A 24,594-nucleotide genomic window follows, 5' to 3' on the forward strand; every position below is an offset into this window, starting at 1 on the left:
CAAATACACAAAGCGATGAAGTGCGTTGTTTACGCCTACGCTAGGTTGAAGATGGCTGCTGGGGACAACAGCGGCAGGCCTCCTTGCCTTAATTTCTCCGGACCAGGTCCTTTGGGAAACAGCCAACCAAGCAATAGCGTTTTCTCTATGTCAACATCCAACGGCGGAGCGGTCGGTGCAGCCGGGGGAGCGCAGGGAACAGCCAGACGTCCTAACCCGCAGCTGGGGCCTGGCGGAGGAGACAGCAACGGTGTTTCGACCGGAGCTCAGCCGACTGCGCAGAACGCCCTGCAGCAACCCGCTGCGGCAGGTGCTGCGGCAGCCGGAGCGATGGCCACTCCGGCGTCCAACATGGCAACCACCGCAGCATCAAATGCGTCCCCGGCCGCTGCACAGAGCGCGACCCCGGCAGCTGCGTCTGTGCTGGTGTATCGAGAGCCCGTGTACAACTGGCAGGCGACGAAGAGCACCGTGAAGGAGAGATTTGCCTTCCTTTTCAACAACGAGGTGCTCAGTGATGTTCATTTTTTAGTGGGCAAAGGAATGGGGGTTCAGAGGATACCTGCACACAGGTAGGAGGATTCCCTGCTGTCTAAACACTTTAATAATTCTTTAGCTCCAGTCTGCAAAGCCTGATGACTGCTGCTTATTGTTGACGTTGTCAGGTTTGTTCTGGCTGTGGGGAGCGCCGTGTTTGATGCCATGTTCAACGGAGGGATGGCGACAACTTCAACCGAAATCGAGCTTCCTGATGTGGAGCCAGCTGCTTTTCTGGCTCTGCTGAAGTAAGAAGCCGAGCATGCACTTTACCCAGTGGTTTAAATGTGCTGAAATGTTGTGCAGGGGAATAAATTATTACATTGATTACGTGCTTACATGACATTTCAGTGCATTTATGGAATTCTTATGCTTAACACGGGTTATAAAATAGATTGTGTTGAGTAATAAACGTGCAATACTTTGTATAATTTGTGACTCTCCTGCAGGTTTCTTTACTCTGATGAAGTACAGATCGGGCCTGAGACAGTGATGACCACACTCTATACAGCTAAGAAATATGCAGTGCCAGCCCTGGAGGCTCACTGTGTGGAGTTCCTCAAGAAAAACTTGCGAGCAGACAATGCTTTCATGCTGCTGACACAGGTCTGCTTCCCTCAGCTCTGAATGTTGACATCTTCTTGTGTATGACTCCATCAAGTCAGATGTGCCGTATTTTAATTAAATAGTTTGTAGAGAAAAGTTTGCTTTAGTTTAATGACCACACAGCTGAAATATGACCGATAAGTATCAGCACAGTGTGCAACATCTCAGTTGATTCAACATAATTCCCCAGACACGAACATCAACATGGAAACAATTCACATGCACATATCCAACAACAACTAGAACATTAATTCCACATATTGCAGTACTCTCATAGGAAAATGGATCACAAAGTGGTTAAGGCTTTAGTGCCTTATATGAAGCTGTAACTAAGTTATCTACATATATAGAAGTGCATTCCTTACACTTTGTTGTAATTTCTTTCCAGGCACGGTTGTTTGATGAGCCTCAGCTTGCCAGTCTTTGTCTAGAAAACATTGATAAGAACACTGGAGACGCTCTTGCTGCGGAAGGCTTCACAGACATAGACTTAGGTAATGTGTCCTTGCTTTCTCTGTGTTCGCTTGGATTGTTGGATTTTGTCTTAATTCAGACCTGCTACTTATCAGACCACTGATTTTTGTCTGTAACCGTTTTAGATACATTGGTAGCAGTGTTGGAGAGGGATACTCTTGGGGTGAGAGAGGTACGTTTGTTTGGAGCTGCAGTGCGTTGGGCTGAGGCGGAGGCGCACAGGCAGCAATTGCAGCCCACACCTGAGAACAAACGCAAAGTTCTGGGAAAAGCTCTCACCCTCATTCGCTTCCCTCTCATGACCATTGAGGAGTTTGCTGCAGGTGAACCTGTAAACTAGCACAGTTTCATTCTTAATCCATTCATCTCCCTCCTAGCTTACAGACTCTGATCTTTGCCTTCTGGTTGTGCAAATTTTCCTTCAGGTCCAGCCCAGTCCAATATCCTTACTGACAGAGAGGTGGTAAGTCTCTTCCTCCACTTCACAGTGAACCCAAAGCCTCGAGTAGATTTTATCGACCGGCCTCGCTGCTGCCTCCGTGGGAAGGAGTGCAGTATTACGCGTTTTGGACAAGTAGAGAGCCGCTGGGGTTACAGCGGGACAAGCGATCGCATACGGTACGTGAAGCACAGAGCATTTTAAAAACGTAATCATGATAGTCTTTTTTGCAAAAATAGACTTAAATTTAATCAGATTTCATTACATATTAATTCAGTTTCATTATTTGTTCACTATAATAGTTGATTGTTAGCCTACTAACATGATATATATATATATATATTTATACATATAATATATTTAATTTTACACATTACATGACTTTCATCATTTAACCTGAGCACAAGAAAATATGAATTTACACATATTCCAACTTTCTCCAGACCTAAATGTGCATAAGTTAAGACAATGATGATAACATTATCTTAGGTTTAGTGTTAAGTTTACATCCCTACAGTGAAAATGCCTGTAAACTAAAAATGGTCAAATAGTGTATAAAAAGAAAGTTATAGTAAAATAATGGCAATAACAACCCCAATTCCAAAGAAGTTGGGGACACACTTAAAAAGAGTTGGAACAGGAGTAGCCAAAGGCTGGAAAAGTAATCGCCACTAATCAAAAACAAATGGAGGAGCATTTGACAAATAATTAGGTTAATTTGCAACAGGCCAGTAACATGAGATCAGTGCAAACGTTTGATATACAACCCCAATTCCAAAGAAGTTGGAAAAAAACTGACAGATGTGTTTAAAAAAAACAAAAAAAACAAGTGCAATGATTTGCAAATGTCATGAACCCATATTTTATTCACAATAGAACATAAACAACATATCAGATGTTGAAACGGAGACATTTCAGTGCAAACATTTAGGGGGCCTGGTGGTGCAGTAGTAAAGCATTGGGTTGGGATGCAGAAGGCCTTGGCTTTGAATCACACCCCATCAGGTGTGGCCCCACCTAGACACTAAGGGCAACCTTAGTGCCAGTCCCAAGCCCGGATAAAAGTGGGAGGGTTGCAGCAAGAAGGGCATCTGGCGTTAAAAACTCATGCCAAATAAACTCTAAATTTAAGGGGAATTCAAACTTTAAAAGTTTTAATTCCCCTTGATAAATTAATTTGAAATAACTTTATTGTCTGATGAAGGAACATTAGTTTCACAGCAAATATTTAGACGTGTCTAGCTACTATTAAAAATGCTTCTGCTCCACTTAAGAACCCGAGTAACCTGTCATGCCTTAGAACTGTTGCCATCAATTTTACTAGTTATACCCCTGCTATTCTTGATAAGTCAAAATGTCTAATGTGAAAATGGTCTGTTTCCCTACTGTGTGGGACAAAATAAAAATACCACTGCACAAACTGTTGTGCCCATCTTAATAGTTGCCTATTAAAACCTGTCTTTTCCTCTCAGGTTCTCTGTAAACAGAAGGATATTTGTGGTTGGGTTTGGCCTCTACGGCTCCATACATGGACCCACCGACTACCAAGTCAACATACAGGTACGCACCCAGGCCCTTCTGAAACATGGTGTCTGGTTTCGCAACATGTGGGAATGGTGTGTATCATCTTTCTGATGTGTGTGTCTGCCACTTCTTCGTACAGATCATTCACACAGACAGTAACACGGTGCTCGGTCAGAACGACACAGGCTTCAGCTGTGATGGATCAGCCAACACTTTCAGAGTGATGTTCAAAGAGCCAGTGGAGATACTACCCAATGTCAACTACACTGCCTGTGCTACACTTAAGGTCTGTGAAATGTTGGAAGTAACACAACCTTAATCAGCAGTAAAATTGTATAATTCTTTCCCTAATGGTAATATTTGATCACATTTCCAACTTTGCAGTGACTTTAACGTCTTTTCTCTGTTGCAGGGTCCAGATTCTCATTATGGGACTAAAGGAATGCGGAAAGTGACGCATGAGTCATCATCCACTGGCACAAAGACCTGTTTCACCTTCTGCTACGCAGCAGGGAACAACAATGGCACTTCTGTAGAGGATGGACAGATTCCTGAAGTCATCTTCTACACATAGTCACCTCCAACATCGCAACAATCTTCCATCTAATGTGACAACCTGACGCGAGCGCAGGGCCACACCTCAGCAGCCGTACTGGGGACTGATCTATCAGACATCCTACTGCTTCCTCCATATAGTGCACTACTGTTGGCCACATGAAAAGACCATGGATGTGAGGCATTGTAGGTCACTACATGGGGCTTAGCTTGTCATTTGAAATGCTGTCTCTCTCTTTCTGAGCACCTTCTTTTCATGTTGTAGTGATGCCAACCTCTGAAACAAACATGACTGTAACCAACAACAGAATGAGAGAGGAGCCTCTCAGATTATTCACAGTATCCAGTTACTGCTGTGGATTGATGGCCTAAGGCTTGACACTGAATTTTACTTAAGCTGTACGGTTCCCCCTCCTGCCCTCCACAGCATTAGTGCAAAGGAGAGTTGTAACTGTATGAATGTACAGTTTTGCCTCATCATTGTTCAGTAGATACCAGCATTTAAGTCAGTTTCACATCATTTATAACTTCCATGAACTCACTGGCCTCATAGGCTTTATGAACTCTTGGCAAAGTCCATAGTAATCCTAATATGATAATGATAAACAACTTTTGGTTTCTACATTACAGCACAATCTGTGATATCTTGTGTCCTTGCTTGGTAGTTCCCTATACCCAAGATACTTTGCACTTCTCTGCCTTGCATATGTTAATTTGTTTGTTCTATGGATGCACACTAACTCTTCAGATATGTTTCTTTTTAGCTTTGTTTTAAAAAGTGTGAGTGAGTGAGCTGTCCCTCTTGGTGCAGAAGTTAAAGGGTTGTATATTAAAGTGGCATTTATTAACATTATATATGTAACTTGAAGTAACTACGATTAAAGAGTGATAAAAAAAAATGTGTCTTGTCTTTTTTTGGAGAAAAAACTTCACAGAAGTAACGCTTAACGTTGAGTTAACATTTTGGGATATACAGTGGCTTTCTAGTAAAGAAATTGACTTAAATGATGGATGGCTACGGATGGATGTCCTCCAAAAACTTGATTAGCTTACCTTAGTGACGGCAACAAAATCCACCATAAAGAACCTGTAAAGCTCACTAATTAATGTGAATTATGTTAGGGACCTTTAGCCATTTCCTTTACTGAACAAACAAAATGCCACAAACATGCAGTACAGGAAATAAAGAAGCAAGAATAAAAATTAATAGTAAAAAATAAATAAAAATTGTATTTTTGTATTAGCCACTTATATATTAAGGCAAGATTTTCTAATATTTTAAAATATAAAACAAGAAATATTGCTTGTGAATTTACATTTACAAAATACTAATAAAATTATCACAAAACATGTTTTTATGGTATATCAAACACAATAGGGATATAACATTCTAGTGTATTTTTGTTATTTGTTTTCTACATGTTTTTAGCACTAATGTACAGGTTGGAAGCTGATTTTCAGGGGGAATATTTACAGTATATAATATGAAGTTTGCCTGAGGTTCTTAGTGGAGGTTAGACTGGTCACTAAAACTTGGGTTTCAGTCTTCTCATCTGACTTGCTGGCAGAAATCAATTACCCATATTTTACAAAATTTAAAACTATATATGTTTAATCTGTACCAGGTAATTAGAGAAATAACAATTCTAGGAGTCACATTTTCATCAGGTGTTTAATGTTTTTATTCATTACATCCATTGAACACAGCTCCAATCAAGGAAGTTTGATTTCTTTATTGTGATTTCCATGGTTTTATCTGGCCATGATCCATTTTAATAAGCATTATTGCAGCAGTATCACAGTGCACTTTACAGGCCCATCCTGGCAGATGAGTGGGGTCAAAAGGGGAGGATGTGGAGGAATAGAAGAAGGAATTGATAATACAACTGTTTTGATCCAATTGTTCCCCAAAGCCCTTGCCCTAGGCACTTGGTGTACTGTAGCTGTGAAATAGAAAAAGCATCACTGCTTCCACTACCCTACAACAAAAGCTTAAGTTTTGTTTCTGCTCCAGACTCAAAGTCAAAACAATTTGTGCAATGTATCTTTAAGCCTGTGCAAAGATTTTAAAGTGCCCACGGGGTTGGGTTTAAAGATTGATTTGGTGTTTCATAATCCGGACTCAGAGTTTACAGTTTGTCCAGGTAGTTGTCGAGGGCGGGTATGCCCTCTTTCAGGCCTTTGCGTTTCCTAATTTCAGCAACAACTTGGAAGGGTCTGGTGGCAGGGTCCTTGGGGTCTCCTGGGAGAATCTGCCAGTGGTCAAAGACACACTGAGGAAAGGCCTGGCCTCCAGTGTTACTGCGCAGGTCAGCGGTGAACCCTGAAAAAAGTCGAAAAAGAACCAATTAATGTAATACATACAACACAACTTAAAACCACTTCTTCACAGTAAATCTTCATGTCAAGAGATTTCAAAGATCCTGTTTGTACTAGTTTCCCCTTTCCATAATCTGTTTAGAATCATGTAACCTCTAAAAGACTCATTCAATATTTATTATTGAGCTACAGATTTCGATCCCACCACAACAGACACTCACCAAAGGACTCGCTGACAGGCAGGTAAGCTTTCACCACAAACATGGGAGTGCCCATCACTTGGGATTCCTCAAACACGTGACCTCGTTTCCTATTCAAAACGCTGTAGATCCCACCGACCACCATCTCTGGGCACTGCATGAACAGGAGGGATGGCAGTCAGACATGCAGTGCAAACCAGCATGTGGAAGTTGACATGAATCAACATCGAGCCAACCAATACAGATGTGACCTTTTCCTGTATTTGTACAGAATCTAAAATAGCTTAGAGACAGTTATTGTAAAACCAAAAACTTTGTAGACTGAGGATCATTTCAATCCTTCTTTTTATATTTTATGGGAATTATAAGATCATTTTAAGGCAACCCCCCCCCCCAAAAAAAGACAGAAAGACAGAAAGTTTAACAATTCCAAGATAGAACATGCAAAATTTGTTATATAATGACTTATAATAAATTTACAATTTACAGAACTTGGTATTTTTCAAATTCTTGTTTTTATTTTTACAGTTGTGTATGCAACAACCCTCCATATATACCTGTATCTCCACCAGATACACAGGCTCCATGAGGCGTGGCTGAGCAGTAAGCTGGCAGGCGTACAGGACCCTACGAGCTGTAGGAATGATCTGTCCTCCTCCACGGTGGATGGCATCCGCGTGCAGTGTCACATCATGAATGTCAAAGCGAACTGCGCGCATGTTCTCCTCACATAGTGCACCCTGCAGGAAGACAGCAACATTAAGCTTAGGACTAGCACAAGCTTTTAAGTAACTACAAAGTTAAACAAATACATTTGAAAACACAGTTACACATCTATGATGATTGCTACCCACCTCCTTAGTTGCCCACTGGAAACCAGCCACAACACTGTCCTTGATCTCATTGAGGTACTGAACTCCCTTTGTCATGTCAATCAGCAGGTTGGGCCCGGTTCCATCTGGACCAAAGCACCAGATCTTCCTGGCTTCCGTCACCTCCCACTCGTACTTGTCAGCGAGGTAACGTGCACGAGCCTTTAGCTCCTGCCGAGAGGAGACGTCGCCCTTCTCGATGTCTTCAGCCAGGCCATCTGGGAAAGGACGAGCTTTCAGGAAGAGACGATTGTGCTTGTTGGGGGACTTGGACAGACACATCTGATCTGATAACTCTGACACTGTCTCTCTATAAGACACGACTGGGTCCGATTTCTGGAAGCAAAGAAGTCCAAATTGAAAGTACAGGTGGTAATTCAACAATGTCAGGTTAAAATAAATTCACAGATTTTTAACCTCCTTCCTATAGTTTCTCATTGGTGTTGTATATAATTTGTTTTAGATTTTTCTTCGGCTATTGTTTATTAAAATCTGCCTGCTTCTAGCAGAAGAACTCCTCCAAAAGTCACCTGAAGGACTTTTCCAGTTCAGATGTTGTCATCTGTCTGCTCTTATTAAGAAGTTTGTAGTCTTTTTGAACCTGCTCCTTCAGAATTGATCCAAAAAAGATAATCTGGAGGAGTTAAAAAAACAAAATGTGAAGTCACACTTTAAGTTCTGGCAGTAGACTCTCACGTAATTAAGAGTTCTGTTTGTGCTTTTGGCTTATCCCGTGAGTTCAGGGTCGCAACAGCGGATCATTGTCTGGCACAGTTTTTACACCTGATGCCCTTCACAACCCTCCCCAATTTCTACCGGGCTTGGACCGGCACTGCACAGCTGGGGATGGGAATGGGCTGTTGGGGGTTCAGTGTTTTGCCGGGACTGGGGATCGACAACTGGCTTTACTAACTGAGCCACAGCCACAACTCTCTGGTAGTTAAAGTATCCTTTCTTATTTGCCTGCCTTTGTGCTCATAATGACTGACTGTATTCAAATGTGACCCATCAAGCTTTAACATTCTTTCAGACCAAACACTTCATGGAAATGGGTTTTTGTCATTTGGTGTGACAGCAACTGTTCCCAGCCAACATCTTGTAGCAGGAACATATGTTCTTGTTGCCTCACCTTCAGTGGAATGCAGGCATGGTCCTCCTCCAGGTCTTTAAGGCAGATCTCCAGGTGCAGCTCTCCAGCTCCAGCGATGATGTGCTCCCCGGACTCCTCGATGATGCACTGCACCATGGGGTCAGATTTGGCCAGGCGTTTCAGGCCCTCCACCAGCTTGGGCAGGTCAGCAGGGTTCTTGGCCTCCACAGCTACTCTGACCACAGGGCTGACACTGAACTTCATCACCCTCATGTTGTGAGCCTGTGGACAGAAGGACTGAGCTAAACAAACTTGTTGTAACCAGATGTCACCAAAACAAGCAACAATGTATTCGAACACCAGCTTATGTCCATACATCAGAAACAAAAGAATACTTTACTTGTTCATAAGTGGTAATGGTCCCTGTCTTAATCAGGAACTGATCTACTCCAACAAGACCCACAATGTTCCCACATGGGACATCTTCAATAGGCTCCACATACCGGCCCATCATCAGAATGGTCCTGAATGAGAGGAAAGTAATGTGGTGAGAAAAAATTTTAATTACACTTTGTTCCACCTACTACTACTGTTTACCAGTTTGTACATTAACATGCTCACCGCTGAATGGGTTTGATGTAGAGGTCCTCTTTCTTGCCAGGGGCGAAATTTGGCCCCATGATTCGCACCTTCAGGCCTGTGGAGACGCATCCAGAGAACACTCGACCAAAGGCGTAGAAACGACCTTTATCAGTAGTCGGCACCATTTTGGAAATGTACATCATCAGAGGAGCTTTTGGATCGCAGTTCTTGATACCTGAGGAGAGAGTTTAGATGGTAAGCCCTCAATCTAGTAAAGCAAAGACAAAATTTCCCCAAAACAAATTCCCCTTTTTGACTCAAAACTAGAAGTATGGTGCTATGAAAAGGTTCCACTAACCCATGGCAGCTTCATCATCCCCAGGCCCTTCATAGAGCAGCTCACAGCGGTATCTCTGTGCAGTAACAGGGGAAGGTAGGTGGATGGTGATCATCTGGAGAAGGGCCTCTCCAGCAGGGAGCCAGCGGCGCATCACAGCCTTCAGCAGGGGCTTCCCCTCCTTCTCCTTGTCCTCTGAGTCCAGTTTGATGTCCAGCTTCTCAATTAGTTTGGCTGTCTCATCCTTTTTGAAATTCATGATGGCATCAAACACCTAAGAGGACAGTGAGAAATAGCAGAAACGTGACATTTTTGTCCTGTACTTTCTGAAACACATTGTTAAATAGGAGTTTAATTTATTAATCACTTAGAAACACATGTACATTTAAACTGTTTGTTGTTTAAGTATAAAATACTTTATCCCAGTCTATTTCTTTTCAGTAACCTTAAAGATGGGGTCCAAAACAAGCTGGCAAAAGGTGCGAGGAAGTTTCTGACCATCAGGGCCGGTGGCAGTCTTACTGAATTTGCCAGCAGTTGGATCAAAATATCTGCAAGGAAAGAATAGGTTAGAGGACACAACATTCAAATATAGGTTAACATGATGATGTGTATGGTGATTTATTAACCGCACAATTTGTATTTGCAAACTAATAAAATCAATTCCAAATTTAACACCAGTTTAAATCCAGTTTGTACTGCCCTCTGGTGGCTACAGTCAAGTAGTAGTGTACTTCAGGGTGTGGTCTGCTCATATTACTTATGCGCCATTAGGGGCAAGACATTATATTTCTAACACCACAAATTATGATTAATGCAACAGCCTTAAAACCAGACACACACTTAAACACTGCATTTCAGTCCAATATTAACTTACTTTTGTACATCAGTTACACACTGTACATTACCCTACAGACATACACCCATCTTTACCTGTCTCCCCACAGTTTTTTCATCATGTCCTCCACTTTCTTGCACCTCTCTGCTGGTCCCAGCTGAGCATCTCCTTTAGCAGTGAACTTGGCCACATACATCTCAGCAAACTGCTTCAAGGTGAACGCCCAGCCGTGGAGCCCAGAGCCGAACCCAACGGTACCAATAACGGGGTCAATCTGAGGAAAAAAAGTCCAGAGTTCTTAGTAACCAAATATGTAATGAGACTTATAAACTGTACAGTAACATTTCCAAGCTATTTCAGTATAACTAATTAGGTGTTGTGGATATGCTGTACCATAATGTTCCCCATGGGTCCCCCCTCATCCTCTCCATAGGTGGAGATAATAACATTGACGTTTTCCACAATACGCTGGAAGGTCTGGTAAAGCTCGTCCGGCTTCAGCAGCAGCTCAAGCAGAGCCCGGTCCATCTTGTTCATCATCAGCACAGGCTTGATGCGCTCAGCGATGGCCTGACGCAGTACGGTCTCAGTCTGCACACACACACCTGTCAGAGAAAAAAACAGGTGAGTCTGGATGAAAAGCAAGAGAGTTGTGCACTGAATAGTGAGGCAATTACCTGAGACACAGTCCACGACCACAAGGGCTCCATCAGTTACCCTGAGGGCAGCAGTGACTTCAGAGGAGAAGTCGACGTGACCCGGAGAATCAATCAGGTTGATGAGGAAGCCGTTTCCATCTTTGGTCTGCTTGATAAATGCCAAGTCATTGTCTGCAAGCTCATAGTACATAGAGATGGCCCTGAGTGACAGAGTAGGAACAGTAAAAAACTTGGATGTGTTCACCATTTTCCTGTCGCCACCGGCTTGTCTTAAAATAAATTATAAGCAGTTTCACTGGTGCAAACTGCAATCACCATGGGTCATCACAATACTGGACTCTGACTTCTCTAACTTAATGAGGCAGACATGCTGTGTGGAGCCTTTCCACTTCAAATGCTGCAGACTGGCCTGACTGAAATCATTTTACTAAATATACAGTAGTGTGAGTCTGTGGCACTGCTGGTAGTGGAATCACACAGATCAGCCTGTGTGGATTTTTTTAACATGATATTTTAACACAGAAACTTTACTAGAAGATGAGACTTTTACATAGTTAGATGACAGTTTCTCTGCTTTACTTAATGCTGAGATTATTTGGCTTTTTTTCAAATTTGTTTAAAGCACACAAGCAAAATGTAGCAGGGGTTTTTAAAGTATAATACAATCTAGTTTTCTGAGTCACAGTCTTACTATGGATGATGTAGTCCTACATACACTTTTCTGTCAAAGTTAACAGTTTTGGTTTGACATGGGCAAGACGCAGTCAAAATAATGTCCTCACATATTTGTTTATCAGAATTTTGTGCGTTTCAATCAAACTGTGGGGTTGTTCATGAGTCTGATCACACCACAGGCAAAGTCCTGATGAAGGAGGTTCTTTATAAATCTGTAGTAATGTATACTTTCTTTCCTAAACCAACCCTATGAGCGACATACGTTGATTTGATGGTGATGCAGCGTTCTTGCTCATCCTTCCGTGTGTCTGTAAAACGGGTTTCTCCAGCACGGGATGAGGCAATGATCCCTGCCTTGGACACCAGTGAGTCAGTCAGCGTGGACTTCCCATGATCCACGTGGGCAATCACAGACATATTCCTGATATTGGACTTCTTGTCCATGATGGCACGGATTTGATCCACAGTAAAGTTCACCTGGTGGGTGGTAAGAGTAGGGAGGTGGGGGATGAGGGGAGGAGTTATAGGGAGAGGTTTATTAATCCAGTTCATTTTATTTGTCAGGTGTCTATTTATTTATGTCCACTCCCAGATCTGTACAGCCGCTTCAAGCAGGGTTATAAAAAGAAAGACATGTTTGAAACTGAACCCTTTGGCCCAGCCAGGACCAGTTTGTGCGCAGCATACACACTCAACCTTCTGGTTTTAAAACAGGCAACAAGATTTACTGAGTCATTACTCACATGCTGATGCTGATTGGGCCTAGAAGTACCATTTCACAATCACAAGAGAACAGCATATCTTAAATGTATACTTACATTTCAATCTGGGGTTTGAACACTGAGTTAAATATGTAATAATATGTATGTAAGTGTGTGTGTGTGTGTGTGTGGGGGGGGGGGGGTTCTCTAAGATTCGAAAGTAAGATCAAAGTCAGGCCATGAATGTAAATAAAATATGTTCAGAAATTAAGGGAATACTAGAGTATCTTTCATAACAGATGTCTGTCTCATAGTTTGATGAAAAAATACAGTATATATTAAAATCACTACAGGCCTTTATGAGATTTAATAAGCCTCTAGCAGAATAACTTACTAATATGAAGGAAAAGCAAATACATAGCAAATATTTTACATAATTCCAGTATGTTAAATGTAATCAGTCCACATATTAAACAATAATTATCCAAACACTTAATGGCACAACAAAAGCTCAATATATGAACATTATAGACTACTTTTAATTCATCTATCATTATAAATAACACTTTCGACCACGGACCACAGGGTCAGTGGTTCGATCCCCGGACCCGGCAACATGTCGAAGTGTCTTGCACAGAGACACTTCGACATGTTGCCGGGACCGTACATGTATTAACAGCCCTTTCCCCTGCCCAGCTGTGCTGTGCCGGTCCAAGTCCGGTAAAAATTGGGGCGGGTTGTGTCAGGAAGGGCATCCGCCGTAAAAACTGTGCCAAATCAACATGCCGTCACTGATCCGCTTTACCAACCCTGAACTCACAGGATAAGCCGAAAGGACAAAACTAAAAAATAAAACAACTATTAAACCTGAATTCCTATGTACTGCAACTCCCTGTGACGTAGGCCCATATGTAATAATATATTTGTGTCGCCACTTGCATGAAAAAGAGTGACGCAATCTCTTTAGTCTTATGTAAATCGTCAATTCCCGGTAATAACAGGATTCACAACATTTGTTTGGAGACTCTCAGGGCCGTGGACTGTCCTTCGCACGGGATATTACCACACGACATGTATGCAGACGCGCTACGGCGGCGCATTAGAGAACGGCCCTGCAGTGGAGGCTACAGCCCTGTTATATCAGCCGGCTACTGCGTAGGTTGGGACAGATAAGGCACGGAGCGCTGTCTGATCACATAACACCACCAGGCATCGGCAACCATGTCACACAGACACCTGACAGGCTCCATTGCAGCTTGTTGCACCGTTATGTCTATACATGAAGGTTATTCGCTCGCTAATTACCTCCTAAAACCAGACTCAGTGCGCAATCATCAGAACGTGTAACTCCAACACTAACTCACCATTTTGTCCGCAGGTAGTCGGGCTCCTTATGTGACCACTTATTGCTGTAAACACTGCCTCGTAGGACGCGCAGTCCCGGTGGTGTGAGGAAAGACGCTGCTTCTGCTTCTGCTTCTGCTCCTGCTGCTGCTGCTGCTGCTGCGTCTACTGCTGTTGCGTCTGCCGTGTCGTTGGGCAAGACACGGGCTGCTCCTGCAGGGGGCGCGGCTGCTGCACAATCCGCTCTCAGATCAGATTTCTGTGGATGTGTGTGTGCTGCAGCTTCTCCGGGGTGTGTTCATGTTTGTGCTTGTAAAGGAGAAAAACTAAAACCGTTTTCTCACTTTGACCATACACTTTTTTTTTTTAAATTTTAAATTAAATGTTCTCTCATGGTTCATTATATTAATATACAGGTACATACAAAGACAAAAAAAAATAAAAATAAAAAATACAAAACATAAAATAAAGTAAATAAAAACAGGTGGCTGCAAAACTGCCATTTACGTGTAAGGAGATGCAAAATTAGCCCTATATCTTACATAGCAATAGCAATGCAGCATCAGCTAATACAATTCTTTCATCTTACACTGTACAATGTAAAGCACTTTGGTCAACACAGTTGTTTTCAAATATCCTTAATAAATAAAATAGATTGGAATGGATCTTCAGGTTTAAAAAAACTAGTGAAGGTACGTATAAATGTCAATAATAGTAATGAAAATTACAATAGTGCACAGTTTCGCATTCATTTCTGTTGAAGGGACATTTGGAGTAATTAAATGTACATTAAATGTTGTGTTTTTTGTTTGTTTGTATGATTTATTCTGCCATCTAATGCAACCACAAGAGACACAAGCCAGTGTCTTCTTGTGCCAGTCCCAAGTCTGGCTAAATGCAGACGTTGTCAGGAAGGGCATCTGACATAAAACACATGCCAAATTAAACATTCAAATCATGACTCCCACACTGTATCTGACTTTCATACTGGATCGGTCGGGGCCCGGGTTAACAGAGACCGCCACCGTTGCTGTTGACCTACAGGGTGCCTGTGGAAATTGGGCTACTGTTGGTCAAAGAAGGAGAGGAGGAATGAGACTTCATAGGCAGAGAGAGAAGAGGAAAGCTAAGAATGTAGGACTGATAGTAGGGACTTTGAATGTTGGACTATGACAGTGAAGGCTAGAGAGTTGATTGACATGATGCAGAGAAGGAAGGTGGATATACTGTGTGTGCAGGAGACCAGGTGGAAAGGTAGCAAGGCTCGAAGCTTGAACAGGGTTCAAGTTGTTTTACCATGGGTTGGGTAGGAAGAGAAATGGAGTAGGAGTTATCCTGAAAGAGAAGTTTGTGAGGAATGTTCTAGAGGTAAAAAGAGTATCAGACAGGGTGAAGAGTCTGAAGCTGTAAAATTCAAGGCGTGATGATTAATGTTGTTACTGGATATTTCCCACAGGTAGCATGTTAGTTAGAAGAGAAGGAGAAAGTGAGTTAGATGAAGATTTCAATGGACATGTAGGTGAAGGGATCAGAGGTCATGAGAATGTAATGGGCAGGTTAGGTCTTCAGGACAGGAACGCAGAAGGACCGATGGTGGTAGAGTTTGCAAAGAGGATGGAAATGGCTGTAGTGAACATGAGCGGAGGTAGAAGCACTCAGGTGGACTACATCTTGTGTCGACGTTGTAATCTGAAAGAGATCAGTGACTGTGTACCCAGACTCTGGTAAGGAAGAAAAAGAGAACTAAGGTAGAGCAGAGGACGAAGTGGTGGAAGCTGAAAAAGGATGATGTGTAGTTTTCAGGGAGGAGATGAGAGAAAACTACAGAGGAATAAACATACAGGTAGAATACAGATAAATACAGATAGAGAAAACTAAAGAGGAATGAAGCTGATGAGCCATACAATGAAGTTGTGGGAAAAAGTAGTGGAAGCTGGGCAGAAGTGAGCATTTGTGAGCATCAATATGACTTCATGCCTAAAAAGAGTACAACAGATGCTGTATTTTGCTTGATGATGCTGATGGAGAAGTAGGGAGAAGGTCATAGAGAGTTGCATTGAAAAAGTGTATGACAGGATGCAGAGAGAGGAGCTGTGGTATTGTATGAGGAAGTCTGAAGCAGCAGAGAAGTATGTTAGAGTGGTGCAGGACATGTATGAGAGCTGTAAGACCGTGGTGAGGTTTGCTGTAGGTGTGACAGAGGAGTTCAAGGTGGAGGTGGGTCTGCATCCAGCCCCTTCTTGTTTGCTCTGGTGATGGACAGGCTGACAGATGAGGTTAGACAGGAATCTCCATGGACTATGATGTTTGCAAATGACATTGTGATTTGTAGTGAGAGCAGGGAGCAGGTGAAGGAAAATCTAGAGAGGTGGAGGTCTGCTCTGGAAATCGGAGGAATGAAGCTTAGCAGCAGTAAGACAGAATACATGCGTGTGAATGAGAGTGAGCCAAGTGGAATGGTGAGGTTACAGGGAGCAGAGGTGAAGAAGGTGCAGGACTTTAATTACTTAGGGTCAACAGTTCAAAGCAAAAGTGTGGAAAAGAGGCGAGTGCAAGCAGGTTGGAACGGGTGGAGAAAAGTGTCAGGTGTGTTGTGTGATAAAAGAGTATCAGCGAGAATGAAAGGAAAGGTGTTCAAGACGGTGGTGAGACCAGAGATGTTGTTCGGCTTAGAGACAGTGGCACTGAAGAAAAGACAGGAGACAGAGCTGGAGGTAGCAGAGCTTAAGATGTTGAGGTTCTCTTTGGGAGGGACAAGGATGGAAAGTAAAGGAGTGTTTTTGCACCCAGCTGTAGCTAATGAGATACAAGACTGTAGTCTGATAACTAGTAATTACTTTTTTCACTTCTTTGAAGTGTGACTATGTACAAGGAAAAGAAAGAAAACATTTTTTTTTTTAAATCTATACCAATGCAGTCCAGTGGAGAGTTTTAATAAGAAGACGTGGTTCTAAAGTTATGGCCACCTAATTTATAATTAAAGAGGTGGCCAAAAGTTTAGAATCACCAGTACAGCAGTACAAACCAGTACAACTCCACCACCCACTTTGACCTCAGTAATAAACAGTAGAATTGTCACCTTTCTGACAGTTTCAACATAAAAACTGAGAAATTCTAACATTGTAATAGTAGAAGTCACAAGTCAGTATTGCATTGCATTAGATTGAACATGTGTAATAAGTGAAAAAACCATCTGCTTTATTTTGTGTCTGTTGGATGACAGAGATTAGTGACTTCAAAATCGATGTATTCAATTAGAGCTTGCAGAGAAAATAACAACATTTTAATCATATCTAGTTGTGGATCATTCTGAGATATGTTTGTGTTATGTTGTTCAAAAATTATCTACTCCAGAGATCGTTGTATGACAAACACTGAACATTTATTGAGTCCCACATTCCAATTGAGCAGATAACAAAGTAATTCTGAAGAAAACGTTTCTCAAATAGATCCACAGAACAACGTAGGAAAGCGGTTTTAACTAACAAGTTATTTAAACTCACAGATATAACAGTAGGTTGCATTTGGAACTCTTATTTTTATTTTCCAAGTTGTGAAATGTGCCATTGACGTAACTAATTTTCTTCTCTTTCCACATTTGGGAGAAAACAAACATACACAACTTTGCCTTGTCTGGTGAAAACAGTAACTCAGCAATGATCAGTGGGAACCAGACTAACTGCCATTTCCCATTGTCCTGCACTGGCCTGCATCACAGTTCTAGCAGTTCAGGCAGACATCACAAAAATTATGACAAACAACAAAAAATGGAGTTGCTCCCAGTGTTAGACCTTTCCTGACTGTTTTTACTTGCTGAAATGTCCTCACCAGAAAGACAGATGTGGACAATTTTGCACAATGTGTCTCAGACAATATTTAAAATAAGATATTGAGTCACAATGCATGTAAATCAAACTAATACAACCCCAAAAAAAAAAAAAAAAACAACAACTAAAAATTACAATTTTAACTGTTAATATTTGTTCCACAAAATAATATTTAACTTAACCTTAAACATGTACCACTTCCCACTTGGTCCATAGTGTTATATTTTAATGATAATAATTCTCAGAGAGAAATTGATCCCTCCAATGCCACCAATGGTTAGCATCTCTTTTCTGTTGAGGCTGTTCTCTTGCAGGATGTTGTGGCAGTTCTGTACCAGCTGAGGGCAGAGCAGGACAAGACATTTAAGGAGGTAGAGAAATGACTACGGGCTGAGGAAAAGTAGTTAAACAAGGATTGTTGTCTATGCTTTCACGTGAACATGCACACGTGGGGGATAACAGGGTGTTTCCTAATACCCCTATTAAACCGAGGGAGAAAGTTACAAAAATCAATATCATGCACTGAGTTACTTTTTGTTGTTGTCCAAATTAACATTCATTACATCCGTCTTTAAAGTATGACTTAACAGAACGTGGCATCGTCTCTTTTTGGTCTCAGTTCAGCCAGAATAAGCAAACTGGATGAAAATTTAGAAGGAAAAATACAATATTAACACACAGGACAAAAGATAGATTAAACTTAAAGTTTGTGGTTTATGCCAAAAACAACTATTATTTCTGTGGTCATTTTAAGTGATGGTAAAAGTTTTCTTTTAATTCTAATTTCACTGGGCTGAGTGTCATGTTTTCACCAGTGGAGCTGACCTACTAAAACAGTGATGCTTGAAGCAGATGTAGTCTGCTTCTAGGTGTCTCCTGTGACTCAGTAAGATGAGAACAGATTAATTCATGTCTAAAACATTAAAATATATAAAATATATTTTAAAAAATCTCTTCTTATTAAACAGATGGTGTTGCTTTGGTTCTTCCCTTGGAGGATGTTGACTGTTGCTCTGCTGCTATGAGCAAAAAGAAGCTTTTGTAAACATCAAAAGATGAGAAACCTGCTCTTTTCAGTCATCATAAGACTTTAGAAACTGGCTCTCAAATTTAACATTAAAAAAAGAAGACAGGCAATAAAACCAGACTGAAACTTCAGCATTTAATAATGACATTTGTCATCATATATTATTGCAATATATTGAGGCCAACTTGTTTAATCTATCTTTATACTCCACAAAATGAGCCACCAAATTAACTCCACAAAGAAAAGTTCCCTTTTCTCTTATGTATGTGCCAAACTGAGAATTTCCTAGAAGATGAAGATATGTATAATATATATAAGATATGTGTATAATTTTGTCCATGTTAAAGCCAATAGACATGCATTTCACACTGGGTAGAGTGTCCGTCTAGAACATGCTCTTTGGTTTTCTAATGTCCATCTATGCAATAATGGACTCGGGCTGACTAATGTAGAAGCTCATTATGCTCATAACTCAACTGCCAATTCAGTTTGCAAAATGGAAATTCAATTCAGGTTAAATTATTTGAATTTAAAAGGATTTATAAAAGCTATATAATATGCATTTCAAAATGCCATGGCTTTTTGCAGTATTTATTCAATTGACAATTCAATTTTCAATTGGTAATACACAATGCAGTTTAGTCATGCAATTTTGAAATGCATTATTCAATTGCCAATTGAGCATTAAAAGTGGCGATTTGATCTCCAATTAGGTTTCAATTATTTTGATTAAACAAACTGAATGAAAGCTAAATCCACTGCATGTTAAGATAAGACCACAATGGTGGAGGCTTCTGGATGTGATGTTGTAGTAGTACTTACACTAATGTTAATAATAATCCCATGTGTAAATTCAGATTTCATACAGTTAATCTGGAGATGCTTTCACCACCTCCTGCCAAAATGCAGAATAATTCTCTGAAAGAGGTAAAGAACCTATAATTGATTGACTTTTTGAATGATTTTTTTTGCTTGTTTTGTACCTCACTTGTAAGTCACTTTGGAAAAAAGCCAAATGACTAAATATAAATGTATTATGTGGAATACTTCATGTATGGACAAAATCTGTTATTAACATTCAGTATTGTATTGTATAACATTGTATTACAATGTAAAATTTTTGTTTGAGATGATGAGGAATGTTGTATTACAGGACTATTTTATTTCGCAGCATTGGTTTTGGTTGAGTGGAAATGATACACACACCATCACATCACAAGTATTTGCACTTTTGATGTGTATACCGGCACAATGGAATTAAAATCAAACTATCACGATGTTAAAGCATAAGATTTTGTTGTCTACTATTGTGTGAACATTTAGCAACATGACATTATAGCATGTTTATGTATGACCTCAAATTTTTGGAGCTCAAGGGGATATGAACAAAATGGAGCCCAAAGGACACAACACCATGAGTGCGTCAGGGGCTCAGCTTGTACAGAGACACTGTCAGCATCCAAAGATTCCAAATGTGAATCATACTGGAACACGTAGCCCTCTCCAGGTTGTGTAGCCCAAGGACGTGAAGCAGTGGTACAAACCTGTAAGGGTCTCTTAGGTCCTCATTTACACATACAATAAGCAATAAACTTACAACACTGATTGCAAAGCCAAAAAAAAAACTAATAAAGAAGAACATTTTTACGTGGGAAAAGAAAATTACATTTAAAACATAAATAATGTTCAACTAGGGCCCTCTCTAACTAAACTAAAATCTGGCATAAGGTGTCATTGCATGTGAACCAAGAACTGAACCATAAACAAAAGTCTCCTCTTAGGTTAGCAATGCTGCTAGTGGACCTCTACTTGTGCCAGTTTGGAAAAATATTTCACATCCAATAAATGACCATTATTGTGCATTTTAACTGTGAACCGGAGGCAACTTTGTTTCTGTCATTGATTATTTAGCCATACTGCTAATGTAATAAGAGCAAGACATATGGCTTCTAATCTGTGGTAAAACTACAGATTCCTATGAGCAAAGCAGGAGGGAAAGAGAATTACTCTGCAATGCGACCGCAGGTGGTAAAAACATCTCCAGAAAATTGTTGCTCCCAATCTGCTTGAGAAGTCCTCCCTCAAGTCCCACCAGTAGTATGAAATCTGAAATTACACAAAGGCTTATGTCTCTCTTTTCCTCCTCAGTCCTGCAGGTAGCTGGAGGATGGAGCGTGAAGGTTGCTTGCCTGTCTATGTGGCATATGGGCAGAGACTCTTAAAGGCGTCAACGACAGCCATTTTGAGGCTGTATGGTTCTCCCTTCTCTGGAGCCTGGCTTTTTCTTCAGTCTACCTCCTTTGTTTGCTGCACCTTTTCGACACTCATCCTCCACCATATTCCACTCATCCATGCATCACATCTACTGAATTTTTCTCGACTAACACACCCCATCAGTTAGCTTAAAATATGTTTGTGGTTTCTTCGATTTAATAAACCAGTTTGGTCAGTATAAACGTGTTTGTGTCCTTTTTGTTGCCTGCTTTGACCCAGCTAATCTCCTCCCCGTTCTGATCTCCCTCTGTGCTGCCAAATCAGTACCACCTCACTTCAGGTGTTACCTGGCCCTCTCTGCCAGATCATCTTCCTGCTTTCCGTGAGTCTAGTTACCAGTTTCCACTGTGAGTTCGGATTTTGCTGCTTCGAGTTACCTGTTGTCTCTAGTTTTTTTTGTTTTGTTTTGTTTGTCTGGTCAGGGGATCAGTTTTCACCTGAGAGCCTCTGCTCTGCCTGACTTTTTGTAGTAAGCAATTTTTAGCTAAACACTGCTCCAGATGATTTTATGAGCGTTGGACTGTTTTTGGATGTAGCATACTGATGGTTTTTCTCCAGACACTTTTAGTTGATCCCTTGTTTTGTTTGCCTGTGTTGTTACCTTCTTCCCTAATTTTCAGATTGGTCTTACTGCTACCTTAAAAACTGCCAACTAAGAGTAGATGTTAGTACATAATGAAAACAATGATATTGTGCTATGATACCTTTTCATAAAACATCAGATGTTTTAAAGGTGAGTAACTAATAGAAATAAAAAGCCGGTATAATTAGCACTGACATTACACACAAAACAGTCCTCTTGTATCTGGAGTCTGTGGCCGCAGCAGTTTTAACAAGACAGTGGTAATTAAATTAATTAGGGTTTTATTCTTTCTTTTTTTTTGACAACAATGTTGCAATGGCGACATTAGCAACATGTGAAGCTGCTCCACATTTACACCTGTCCAGGACTCGTTCATTAACCAAACATTACTCCCTCCCAGGTGTGTCCTCGTTTGGTTCAATGTTGTGAACCCATGATGACCATGTCCGGCTTAAAGTCGGTTATGTACAGTAACTATAGGAGACGAGCTAACATTAGCTTCCTTGGCTGTGTCGATCGTGGTCGGATTGACAGGTTCTCATTGCTTAAATTGTTTAACCTGTTAGCTAAGTTGGCAGTGAGTAGGGGCGCGTCATACCAGGTGCAGCGGTGACGAGCGGACCGACACATTGCATTGCAATTTGAGTGGTGACACCAACAAGTAATTAAATATGCAAACAGAGGGGGCGCTGTTTGACTGCACATTTGAATATGGACACCAGAAAACCATCGCAATATGACGTGCAATTGATTTATCTTTCAGTTTGTTTTATCAAAATAATTGAAACTTAATTGAATTGCAACTTTTAATACTGAATTGTCAATTGCATAATGCATTTCGAAATTGCATGACTAAACCGCATGTAAAATTTTGAAATGCAATTCATATAGCTTTTATGTAAAATATTTATCCAAATAATTCAAACTAAATTTAGAATTCAATTGCCATTTGATTTATGAGCATAATACGCATTCATACTGAGCCAAGCTAATATTTACAGTTTACCTTCTTGTCAAGGAAATGACAAATGAAAAGATAATTTGTGTTACACCTGCAATTATATGCAGGTGTAATAAAATAATTGAAGATTTCATTCCACATTTATCTTTGTGATAATGAGTGATGTAACTCTTCTTGTCCTTCAGTAACATATGTATGTTTAAATGACAGTACAGCATTATATGCAGTTAGATGTGGCTTATTCTTGTTATCCAGAGATGTACTTAAAATGGGCAGATACAGTTAGATACAGCAACACTGGAATGTACTTTGAAACTGTGTAATCTGAAAATAGAACAATAAAGATAACAGAATTTGCTGTGATGGAATTACGCATATTAATCAGTAGTGACATACTGGACACTCTGTCATAAGAATCGGAAAACAATACAACAAATATATTTAAGAGGCATGTGCTCAGATGGCTGATCAAATGGAATTCATACATACATACATACATACATACATTCTTTTTTTAATCATTCATTCCTTTAAAAATGAGATCCTGCAATGTCCTGAATGAATCTATGAAATCACACTGGCTTTGAGCCCTTTCCTCACTTTTTAAAACCTCATATAAAGTTTTCTGAACACTGGAAATTCATAAATTGTATTTCTGACCTGTAACAAATATCAGAAAAGTCCAGCAGAGCTGAAAAATAAATATCTCCACAAACCCCCTATAGGTATGTCAGAGTTCGTTTATCCTCATTATCTGACATGTCTGACACATAATCAGAAAAGTTAGCAAAGAAATGGGTTCAGCTGTCTGTATAATAAACACTGAAAAGGTGTCTGTGGTCTCAGCTGTGCGCCACATAAAGCCCCAGGCCTGAGTGTGACCTGGGACATTTGTGACCTTAGCTCATCTTGTTTTTCTTCCCATTCACGTTCATTCTACTTTTTAACTTTTCAGTAATGGCGACCATGTCACAGGGAAGGGAAGCGGAGAACTATACCATGTCTTAGTCTGCTTTGATCTACTTGATGAAGGTGAAAATGTCAAAAGAAATCATCTGAAGAGAAAAGAAAATGGCTTCCAATTATTTAAGCTACCAGACATAGCACATAGGCTGATTCACTCTCCTCTGAGGCGTAGCAATGCTTTGAAGTTGAGGCAGTGATGGAAGGAATATGCTGATGATTTACATTCTGGAATAGTAGAAGACAGACTGTTGATTCTGCTTTTTCTTAACTGGAGATGGGAATAATTGCTCTGAAAGAATCTATTGCCCACTATAATGATAGTCAGATATGTTTTTGCAAATGTGCATGTTCCTGCTTAGAAAACATTGCATAAGGGCTCTGCTTTATGGTGTATATGATTCAAAATAGAATGAAATGGATGCTCCTAATCATGGAAATAAAGATAAAAAACTGGGAAGAGGGGTGAGGTCATTCTGCTTCACAAAAACAAATAAATGCTGTCATTCATATAAATGCTTTCATTCTCTGAGTCACAGTGTTAGTGTTAAGCAGGCATAATGTCCATGTTTTTAATTTAGCATATTAGTACATTATTGTTGGGTGCAAACATATGTGACTCTCTTGATAAATTATTTAAAAATCTCTTAATATTTTTTGAATTGATACTTGTACTACCTAATTGTCAATTAGCTATTACCCTAATGAAAAATAATCTTTAATTTTTTTGACATTTCAAAATAAGAGTATGCAAACCTTTGCACCCCAATGTATATTTCTGTAACGTCTCCGACTGATGTGTCTATCCATAGAGACATCAACTTATTAACAAATAAGAATACTTGAGTTGGAAACAGCTGTGATAAGGGACTGACTAAAGAGGCAAACACTGATTTTTACTCTCTGATATTCATGATGATTAATTATACACAGCTTGATTTCAAGCTTAAGCACAGGGGTCACTAAAGAATGGACCAATACATTTTTATGTTGTTCAGGCAAAATTCTATTAAAATAAACTTGAGCTCAGTTCACTGACAGTGACACCTGAACTTCATGGTCTGTCTCTCTTCATCTTCTGTTTTGAAAGCAATAAAAATTGTATAACAAAAAAGGAATGTGAAAGCACACAGCAGATCAATCCTGACTTGTCATGATAACTTCAAAGGTCAACTTTAATTAATCGGTAGTCAGGAGAGACTGGCTC

The 24,594-nt window shown here is 40.4% G+C and overlaps 2 protein-coding genes across 2 annotated transcripts; one reads left to right on the top strand and one right to left on the bottom strand.

Annotated features, from left to right (window-relative positions):
* Positions 1–5,038, top strand: LOC137098881 (BTB/POZ domain-containing protein 2). Its single transcript, XM_067475572.1, has 9 exons — positions 1–572; positions 666–785; positions 987–1,143; positions 1,532–1,637; positions 1,743–1,940; positions 2,043–2,235; positions 3,529–3,616; positions 3,720–3,866; positions 3,993–5,038. Exons 1-9 carry the CDS (start codon positions 16–18, stop codon positions 4,152–4,154), a joined length of 1,728 nt encoding a protein of 575 aa, XP_067331673.1. The 5' UTR covers positions 1–15; the 3' UTR covers positions 4,155–5,038.
* Positions 5,039–5,788: 750 nt separating this feature from the next.
* On the bottom strand, positions 5,789–13,952 carry LOC137098879 (elongation factor 2b). The gene is made up of 14 exons (XM_067475570.1): positions 13,773–13,952; positions 11,970–12,184; positions 11,051–11,232; positions 10,767–10,978; positions 10,469–10,647; positions 9,981–10,086; positions 9,557–9,809; positions 9,238–9,433; positions 9,017–9,140; positions 8,656–8,898; positions 7,509–7,862; positions 7,212–7,394; positions 6,676–6,808; positions 5,789–6,458 (listed from the first exon to the last, which is right to left on the bottom strand). The coding sequence occupies exons 1-14, from the start codon at positions 13,773–13,775 to the stop codon at positions 6,265–6,267; spliced, it is 2,577 nt and encodes an 858-aa protein (XP_067331671.1). The 5' UTR covers positions 13,776–13,952; the 3' UTR covers positions 5,789–6,264.
* Positions 13,953–24,594: the final 10,642 nt, after the last annotated feature.

Source organism: Channa argus, chromosome 14 (assembly GCF_033026475.1).
Source record: "Channa argus isolate prfri chromosome 14, Channa argus male v1.0, whole genome shotgun sequence".
NCBI lineage: Eukaryota > Metazoa > Chordata > Actinopteri > Anabantiformes > Channidae > Channa > Channa argus.

Excerpts from the sequence above, each read along its gene's own strand:
- LOC137098881 (XM_067475572.1), top strand. The coding sequence starts at position 16 with ATGAAGTGCGTTGTTTACGCCTACGCTAGGTTGAAGATGGCTGCTGGG. Across the intron at positions 573-665 it reads CAGAGGATACCTGCACACAG|GTTTGTTCTGGCTGTGGGGA; the intron begins GTAGGAGGATTC and ends TGACGTTGTCAG. Across the intron at positions 3,867-3,992 it reads CTGCCTGTGCTACACTTAAG|GGTCCAGATTCTCATTATGG; the intron begins GTCTGTGAAATG and ends TCTCTGTTGCAG.
- LOC137098879 (XM_067475570.1), bottom strand. Across the intron at positions 11,233-11,969 it reads TGCATCACCATCAAATCAAC|GGCCATCTCTATGTACTATG; the intron begins GTATGTCGCTCA and ends TCTGTCACTCAG. Across the intron at positions 9,141-9,237 it reads TACATCAAACCCATTCAGCG|GACCATTCTGATGATGGGCC; the intron begins GTGAGCATGTTA and ends CCTCTCATTCAG.